This window comes from Oratosquilla oratoria, chromosome 42 (assembly GCF_046742065.1).
Source record: "Oratosquilla oratoria isolate Oo_2021 chromosome 42, ASM4674206v1, whole genome shotgun sequence".
Lineage (NCBI taxonomy): Eukaryota > Metazoa > Arthropoda > Malacostraca > Stomatopoda > Squillidae > Oratosquilla > Oratosquilla oratoria.
In genome coordinates, this window is record NC_134818.1 from 6309222 (window position 1) to 6319642 (window position 10421).

The 10421-nt window shown below is 36.4% G+C and overlaps 1 protein-coding gene across 1 annotated transcript in view; it reads left to right on the top strand.

Moving 5' to 3' along the window:
• The window catches only part of LOC143021522 (RIMS-binding protein 2-like), a 164297-nt gene extending 159375 nt beyond the window's left edge, over window positions 1-4922 (top strand). Inside the window, exon 21 of the mRNA XM_076179111.1 lies at window positions 4823-4922. Within this exon, the coding sequence (XP_076035226.1) occupies window positions 4823-4844 (22 nt within the window). The 3' untranslated portion in view covers window positions 4845-4922. The remainder of the gene's footprint in view (window positions 1-4822) is intronic.
• The last annotated feature ends 5499 nt before the right edge of the window (window positions 4923-10421 follow it).

A 10421-nucleotide genomic window follows, 5' to 3' on the forward strand; every position in this document is an offset into this window, starting at 1 on the left:
TCTTCCTCTTCCTGTCCCTCTCCCCACCCCTAACTCTGTCACTTTTTTGTTCTGTCCCAGCAGTATGCCCCTTTTTCATGCAACAGCTGCAAAAGCACATAGGAAGTTATGCTATGGCAAATGATTCAACCCAACCTTTCGAGGAAGAAATATTGCCTCTCCTAAAGGCAGGCAACAAGTAGGCTTCTGCACATGCATCAACACGCATATGCACACAAGCAGGAAGGCAGACAGACACGATGTATAGATGCACTGCTCACGCAAGCACATGCACATAATCTTTCTATCTCTCTCTCTTTTTCTTTTTCTTTTTCTTTCTTTTCAAATCAATCTTTTTAAAGTCTAAATTTCTCTTATTCTTTACTTACAAATTTTGCTCCTTTTTTATGTGTGTATATGATTTTGCTTTTTTCTCACTCATTTTGTTACATATTTTTACAGCAGTACGTTGTGTGACCCAATGAGTACCTATAACTTGTGACCATATTTTTAGTTCTCTGAACATGATTACAATATGAAATGGTTACCAATATATAATTTAGCTACAATGGTATAACATGGTTATAGTGATAATGTAACATGATTACAATGATGTCGTAACATGGATACAATAATTTAATGTGGCTAAAATTATGTTGTAGCATGATTATGGTGGTGTAATGTGATTACAGTTATGTAATGTGATTACAATGGTGACATAACTTTGTTACAATGTCGTAACGGGGTTCCAATATCATAACATGGTTACGATGATGTGGTTACTGTGTCATTTCAAGACAACCAGCTGCATTTACAACCACAAATATATAACCACAGTTTGATGAAATGAAAAAAATATATATCCTCATAAAATGTGTCTTTGGGAAAGTACCAACATTGTAACCATTTGCATCACTATCACATGTAAGCTATTTCAAGTGAATGTTAAGGAGAGATTTGTTAAATCCATTTTTTTTTTTATATATAGATTTTTTTTTTTTTTTTTGCAAGCTAAATGCATTAGCAGAGGTGACCGCACATACAGCCAGCTTCACACAAAACACAAAAGGACCACAATGGAATACTTGCAAGAACTTGTGAGCGTATGGCAATGTACATCAGTTCGTGTGTGTGCTTGTGTATTAGCCTAGTTTTACCTAGTTGTATTATACGGGAAGGGGAGTAATGCTCATAGTGACCCGTCTGTATCTCTCGGCATCTAGTTTTTTCTTAAATTCTTGTATGGTTTTTGCAACACTATTGTTTCATCCAATTTGTTCCAGACATCCACCACTCTGTGTGGATTTTTTTTTTTTTTTTTTTTCCAGATCTCTTCTGTAACTATCCTTTTTGAGTTTTTCATGTCCTCTTGTTTTTCTTTTATCCCACTTTAATAAATCATCTCTGTCAAGGACTTCCATGCCTTTCCCGTCTCTGTACCTCACCATATCTAATTTGCTCTTAAATTCTTGTACTGTTTTTGCACACACTAGTTTCATCTAGTATGCTGCTCCATACATCCACCATTCTATGGAGAAAGCTGTTTTTTCAGGTCTCTTCTATAACTGTCCTTTTTGAGTTTCTGTGTTCTCTTGTGTTTCTCTTATCCCAATTTAGTAAGTCATCTCTATCAAGGATTTCCACACCTCTCATAATTCTTTAGATGGTCAACAAGTCACCTCTTTCTCTTCTTTGTTCCAGAATCAGTAGTTCTAGTTTTGACAATCTTTTTTCATATGACATTTTTGATAGTGTTAGGGCCATCTTCGCAGTTGCTCTCTGGATTCTCTCACTTTTCCTTGTATTCTTTTTAGTACTGGGTGACCATAGTGTCACTGCATACTCCAATTTAGGCCTTATCAGTGTGACTAGTAATTTCTTTACCATTTCTTCATCCAAGTAAGTAAAAGCCAATTTTATTGGTCTTAGCAAGTTATAGGTTTTGTCAACAATTTTGTTTATACTCCATATTCCTTTTTTTTTTTCTCCATCTTTTCCAAGCTTTATCTCAACTGTCTTTCACTTCACTGCACCTATTAAACCAGTAATTAATATACACCTTTTCCTGTTTTTGCTTTGGGACATATCCACTCCTATGTAGATTTTCATAAGAATCATCCATTTTTCTTCCACTTGTGTTTCTTCCTTGTAGAATTGTTCTCAGTTCGTTTTAAGAAAAAAATGTCCTAAGCTTCTCAAATTTCATATTACTATACATTAGTCTTCCTTTTCTGTGTTTCTCATTTCTCTTTATACTTCCTTTAGTTCTGACTCAAGTAGTATGTGGTCACTCTTCACAATTGGTGTCTTGTATTCAATTTTGTCTATTTCAGGTCCTGACATAAAAAATAAATCTAGTTTCAACAGCTTTTTATTATTTCTAAATCTAGTGTTTTCTTTTACCCATTGTGTCATTGTATGTTCTATAGTCATGTTGAGTAATACATTTCCCCATTGATCCTCTCCACCTTTCACTGTCATCTCTTCCCAATATATTTCTTTGCAATTAAAATCTCCCATGAGTACCACTTTATTTCCATTCTTGAGCATCTCAATTAACGTATACTCTAACATTTTGGAATAATCTCTCTCTAAGACCTCATTTTTGGGGGCACATAACTGCAAACTTTTTGCTTTTCATGTCACATTCAACTCTTATTGAGATCATCTCTACCCTTTTCTCTCCATATGTAACTTTCATCACATTTAAGATTTCCTTAACCAGGAACATGACTTCTCCACCTTGTTTTTCAATATTTTTAAGCCAGTGATTATACAATCCTTGACCAACACTGTTTGGTACTAGTGGACCCCTTAATTTTGTCTCCACAATTCCCATTATGTCTGGTTTTGCTTCTGACAAGTAATTGTTTAGTTCATTTGATCCTGAGATTAATCCATCTATGCTGGTATAAGCTAATTTTAATTTCCTATGCCCTCCATCTCATTCTCTAAACCTTTCAATTTTTTTCTTGAATATACCATTATTTTAGTCTCATATCTAACACTCTCCTATAGAACTGTGTTGTTTCAGTCCCCATTCTTTTCTTGTTTTTTTCAGCTTTGTTTATTAATGTCTTCATTTTTTCTCTTTCCTCATCATTCATGTCTCTTTTTATCCATATATTTTTATTGCTCATTTTCCTGTTCTTGCTAAGATTTCTTCCACTGCCATTTGTGACCTTAATTTGATCTTTAGTGGTCGACTTTTTCCTTTTCCTTCTGCATATTTACCCATTCTGTGCACTTCCTCTATTTCCTTTTCTAATTCTTGTTCTTTATCTTGTACTACTTTTAGAACATTTCTTGCCAATTCTTTGTCCTCTTTATCTCTCAGGAACCAATTTGGGTTATGTTTTTCCTTTAGACCATATATTACTACACTTTTTTGTCTACTGTATCTCTTACTAGATTTTCTTTTTCCTTAATTACCTTAATGACAACATCTACGGCTTTCTCCTGCATTTGTTTTTGAACTACTGTATTTTTTTTTTTTTTTTTTTTTTTTTTTTTTTACCTTATCTTTGTCTTTTTCCAATCATTCCTGAGCTGTTGCAAATCATCATCTCTTATGCTTTTTCCTACTTCTATAGTCATTGCTTTTATCCATTCATCCACCTTTTTCCTTATGGTCTCGTATTTTCATTATTTTTCAACCTCTCGTTTTCACAATTTGACTTGGTCATTTCCTTTTTTAGTACACTTAACTCTTCTTTTATTTCCATGTTTACTTTTTTTAAGTCACTTGTTTAGGTCTTTGTCTTCCATAGATCGGTAGTTTCCAGCTTCCATGATTTGTTCATATTTATCATGTCCCTCTCTATGTCTATAACTCTACTAAAGAGTCTTCTTTTGTACCCACTAAATCCAGAGAAATGACCCTCATTATTTTAATTTTGTGCCTCTCGGTGATCTAAAACCTGTGTTTGCATTTTGCTTCACCCTTGCACCAGTAGATGGCTCTGGGTACATGTTTATATTGTAATGTGACAGACAGCCATCTTGTGGTTTCTCTTGCCCATCATTGTTTTCTTCCATTTTCAATTACACACTACTGTACATTGTAAATTAACCATTCTGGGTATTCACGAGCACTCCCCTTCCCATATATCACACCCTAGGTATTCTGTAATTGTATCACTGCTAAGACATTTCATTATTTAAAGCTCCAATTTATGCATGTTGTCTCTATGATGAATGATGTGTGTGTATTTACCTAGTTGTATTTTATGGGAAGGGGAGCTATGCTCGTGGTGTCCCGTCTTCATATCTCATTTTATCTAAACTATTTTTAAATTCATGTATTGTTTTTGCACACACCACTTTCTCATCTAACTTGTTCCAAATGTCTATTACTCTGTGAGGAAAGCTGTTCTTTTTCATATCTCTTCTATAGCTGTCTTTTTTTATTTTCTTTCCGTGTCCTCTTGTATTTCTATCATCCCATTTTATTAGATCCTCTCTATCAATAATTTCTATTCCTTTCATGATTCTGTAAATAGTTATCAAATCTCCTCTCTCTCTTCTTTGCTCTAATGTCTGTAGCTCAAGTTTTGCTCTGTGTGTGTGTGTGAAAGAGAGAGAGAGAGAGAGATGATATAACCATACACATGAATAGTGTTCTTGGGTCTATTATGCCAAAATCTCCTTTCTGAATATGACCAAGATGTGTTTGATGCCTAAGTACATGTTTTACTTATAATTTCTTCATTGTATGTATAGGAAGATAACAAAATTAGTTTTTCAATTGGTTAGTTTAATATCATCAAAGCGTCTTCTATTTATCTCTTTTTTCTGTTAATTTAACTTTAACACTTCTGTTGTATTTTCTTTTCATGATCAGTCAAAACCCAGAGGAAAGGTAAATATCACCTCTGTTCCTTAGTGTGAGAGAGGTCATACATATATTTGATATACACACACAAACATGCACACACATACAGTACACACAAATATACATACACCATTACACATGTATACACACACACACACACACACACACTCTGTTTTCACCAGAGAGAAAATACCGAATTGTGACATAGACAAAAACAAGAAATCTCCCCTCATGAATGAGTTTACAGCATCACTAAAGGAAATATCAGAACATTTATCAAGGCTGGATGTCAGAAAATCACATGGCCCGGACGGTATTGCAAATTGGATTCTAAAGGAGTGCAAAGAAGAACTAACAGACAAAATACACATCTTAATAAACAGCTCACTCAAAGAAGGAAAGATACCCGAGGACTGGAAAAACGCTAACATTGTACCAATACACAAAGGAGGAAACAAAGAAGAACCCACCAACTATAGGCCAGTATCACTAACAAGCACCATTGCCAAAATTTGTGAGAAAATAATCAAGAATAGATGGGTAAAACATCTGGAAGACAATGACATATTAAACCCAAGACAATTCGGATTCAGACAAGGAAGATCATGCTCCACAAACTTAATATGCTTTTACTCAAGACTAATAGACATAGTGCAAGAAAGAAATGGATGGGCTGATTGTGCATTCCTAGACTTGCAAAAAGCCTTTGACAAAGTACCACACAGAAAACTACTAAAAAAACTGGAACACATAGGAGGAATACAGGGAAACCTACTAAAATGGATAGAGGACTTTCTGACTGGTAGAAAGATGAGAGTAGTGCTCAGAGAAAAATATTCAGACTGGAAAGAGGTGATCAGTGGAGTACCGCAAGGATCTGTGCTGGCACCAATAATGTTTGCTATCTATATGAATGACATGGATGAGGACGTGAACTGCTACATGAGCTTCTTTGCCGATGACGCCAAACTGCTAAGGAAAATAGAAACTGATGAGGACTGTGAAGCACTGCAAGAAGACCTAAATAGGGTATGGAACTGGAGTCAGAAATGGGAAGTGGACTTTAATACTAAGAAGTGTAGCATAATGGAGTTTGGAAAAAGCAAAAACAGAATATCAGGAAAATATACAATTGGAACCAAAGAAGTAAAGAAAGTAGGATCCGAAAAAGATTTGGGAGTAATTATCACGAACGACTTGTCCTATGATATACAGATTAACAAAATTGTCGGGGAGACTTACAATTTGCTAAGATCAATAAAAGTGGCGTTTACATACTTGGACGAAGACATGATGAAAAAAATATTGGTTACATTGATAAGGCCTAGATTAGAGTATGCAGCGACATTGTGGTCCCCCAGTACCAAAAAGAATATAAAGAAAATAGAAAGAATCCAAAGAGCAGCTACAAAAATGGCACCTGCACTTGCAAACCTATCATACGAAGAGAGATTGGCTAAACTGGAGTTACCGACACTGGAGCAAAGAAGAGAGAGAGGTGACCTATTGACCATCTACAGAATCATGAAAGGCACAGAGGTACTCGATAGTGAGAACTTACTTAACTGGGACAAAAGAAACACAAGAGGACATGGAAAGAAAATAAAAAAAACATAGCTATAGAAGAGAACTGAAGAAAAACAGTTTTCCTCATAGAGTTTTGGACACTTGGAACAAACTGGACAATGAAATAGTATGCGCAAAAACCATTCATGAGTTTAAAAACAAACTAGACACTGCAAGATACAAAGGCGGGACAACACGAGCATAGCTCCCCTTCCCGCAAAATACAACTAGGTAAATACAACTAGGTAAACAATGGAACATTCCTTGAAATGCCCATTGAATCATGCCACTATCTCTTCCTTGCACTTCTGTTTTTTCTACAATCTTTCTTGGAAATGCATCAAGGTTAGCAGTTGGGCTACTGAACACTTTTGGCTTTCTCTCTTTGTGTTTTCTTTTGTTTTTTATGAAGCCACTTGGAGTGAAGTTCTGCAATCCCATAAATAATGCCCATTGCTCTGTCATGCATGTAGAGATGCCAAACAAAAGTGGTATCAAAAGATACAGAGTTACTCTACCAACAGATATCGTAAAATCTAACCCTGGGAATGCACATTTCAAATAATGTGAATTATATATATATATATATATATATATATATATATATGTATGTATGTATTTATGTATATATATATATACCAGTATGAGTGGTAGGGTGGTGAGATAAACACCAAGAATCGTTGGAGTTTTAATCACTGACGTTTCGCTCTTCACAGAACTTCTTCAGAATATACATACATGGACAGAAAATCAACAATATATATCTCACATCATACTGTGTTCCTTTCCTAACCTACCCCATTCCTCTCGCCCCCTTCAACTCCCGTAGGACCAACCAACCGGACATTTTGGACAGTTTAATAAAAGCATCCCGATGGTTACAGCAGGGCTGGGATGTTATGAATGCTGCCTCAACTATTTTTCCTCTCTTCTTGTCAAATCCTCGCTACAATATTTCTACTCAGTCCCAGTTGGGAAGTGTCAATATTGTTCCACATGAACCACCAGTGCGTTGGATGTTCACTGGGCTCTCAGGTAATTTTTCTGCTCACGTGTCCACTTGTGTAGGCCTCTTCCTGTCTCACCAAAGTAGCTCAGGTCACAGCCACTGCATGGTATCTCATATACCACGCTGTTATTAATGTTGTCTCTTCTCCCCCTACCTCTCACTATTTCACCAATCTTCATACTGGATGAACTGACATTCTTCAGCCCTGAGCTGCAGAGTAAATATCCCAACTCTTCTGTGTACTTGGAGTTGGGAACCACAATAAAGGCATCTTTCTTAGTCTCCTTTACCTCATCCTTTTTCCTTTTCCCTCGTCCTTTTTCCTTTTCATTGTTTTAAGTGCTATGAAGAGGAAAAAAGAATGAGGTTAAGGAGACTAAGAAAGGAGGTTGCCTTATTGTGGTTCCTAACTCCATGTACACAGAAGAGTTGGGACACTTCACAGAACAGGGCTGAAGATTGCTAGTTCATCCAGTATGAAGATTGGTGAAATAGAGGTAGGGGGAGAAGAAACAACATTAATAACAGTGTGGTATATGAGATACCATGCAGCGGCTGTGACCTGAGCTACTTTGGTGAGACAGGAAGAGGCCTACACAAATGGACATATGAACACAAAAAAGTGACCTGAGAGCCCACCAAACATCGAACGCATTGGTGGTTCATGCGGAATAATATGGACACTTACCCAAGTGGGACAGAGAAATATTGCAGCAATGATTAGACAAGAAGAAACAAAAAATAGTTGAGGCAACATTCATAACATACTAGCCCTGCTGTAACCATCAGGATGGTTTTATTAAACTATCCAAAATGTCTGGCTGGTTGGTCCTATGGGAGTTGAAGGGGGATGAGAGAGAGGAATGGAGTAGGTTAGGAAAGAAACATGGAATGACGTGAGTTATATATTGTTGATTTTCTGTCCATTTATACACTCTGAAGAAGTCCTGCTAAAAGTGAAACATCAGTGATTGAAACTCCAATGATTCTCGGTGTTTATCTCATCACTCTACCACTCATTTTGTTGTCCATACTTCAATATATATATATATAATATATATATATATATATATATATATATATATATATATATATATATATATATATATAAGTATAAACAGGAAAAGATTTTCCTGTAGAAGGCAAGGTTAAATGATACTGCTCCTTTTGCTGTATTTAACTTTTTACTCAGAATTTCTGTATCTCTAGCTAATGTACAATCATGTATTGGTAGACTGGCGAATTGTTCTCTGTAGATTGCTACAAAGTTTCTGTCTCTACTTAAATTGTGTAAATTGGCATGTGTCTTGTTTATATACTGGTTTTCAGTCATATGATGGTTAGCAACTCTTGTCTTTGAAAGCGGCATTTGATTAGCTAGGTTTTAGCCAATGGGAGTCGCAATTGTGCGTGTGTGCGCATGTCAGTATGTGTGTGTACTTACCTGTGTATTTGTGATTCACCATGGTCTTGGATCATGTGTTGGACTCATGATCGACAAGTACTACCCTCTCCGAAGAGAAGTCAGAGCTCATATATGACCGAACTGTGGGTAATGCTGTGACCTTACATGCACACACAACCCAACTCCCCACACATGAGAGTTGGAGTAACGACTTGCAGCATAGCGATACTGAAATTATTTAATCATTGGGTGGGATTCAAACCCAGACCACTGTAGTGACAGCTGGGAACTATACCACTATGCCACTAGTGTGTATGTGTGTATACATGTGTGTGTGCATGTGTATTTACCTAGTTGTATTTTACGGGAAAGGAAGCTATGCTTGTGGTGTCCCGTCTTCATATCTCGTTTTATCTAGACTGTTTTTAAATTTGTGTATCATTTTTGCACACACCACACTCTTTCTTGATTTTCTTTCTGTGTCCTCTTGTATCTCTACTATTCCATTTTATTAGATCCTATCAATAGTTTCTATGCATTTCGTGATTCTATAAATAGTTATCAAGTCTCCTCTTTCTTTGCTCTAATGTCTGCAGCTCAAGTTTTGCTAGTCTCTCTTCATATGATAGTTCTGAGAGTGTTGGTGCAAATTTCGTAATTGCTCTTTGTATGTCTTTACCTAATTGTAAATACACACATACACACACTTGCATGCGCATGCACACACACATGTATTTGTGTATGTGTTTGTGTGTGCATGTGTGTACATGCATGTGTGTGTGTCCATGTATGTGTGTTTGTGTGAGTGTGATTCACCACTGCTTCATGATCGACAGCCATTTCCCTCCCAGAAGAGAGCTCAGAGCTCATATATGACCAATCTATGGGTAATGCTGTGACCTTACATGCACACACACACCCAGCTCCCCACCCACAAGAATTGGAGTAATGACTCCCAGTGCAGCGATACTGAAATTATTTCATCCCTGGGCAGGATTCAAACCCAGACCTCCATAATGGCTACTCTACCAACCATGCCATCAAGTTGTGTGTGTGTATTTACCTAGTTGTGTTTTGTAGGAAGAGAGCTATACTCATAGTGACCAGCTATTGTATCTTTCTGCATCCATTTTTTTCTTTAAAGTCATGTATAGTTTTAGCACTCACTGTTTCCTCATTCAGTTTGTTCCAGATATCTATCACTCTGTGTGGGAAGCTTTTCTTTTTCAGATCTCTTCTGTCACTATTCTTCTTAAATTTCATCTCGTGTCCTCTTGTATTTCTTCTGTCCCATTTTAGTAGGTTATCCCTATCAAGAATTTCCATCCCTTTCACAATTCTGTAAATGGTTAGCAAATGGTTGGTAAATTTAGTTTATCCAATCTTTGTTCGTATGTCAAATTGCAAAGTGTTGGTACCATCTTTGTCATTGCTCTTTGAATTCTTTCTAGTTTCTTTGTTGTTGTTTTTTTGTACTAGGTGTATGTGTGTGTGTCTGAGAGAGAGAGAGAGCAGGGGTGAGGAGAGAAACAGCATTCTAAACTTTTAGTTTTTATTTGATTCATTAGGTGTTTAATGGTTTACATTAATGTGTAGCAGATCAGGTGCTGTTGGAGTATATTATTTAC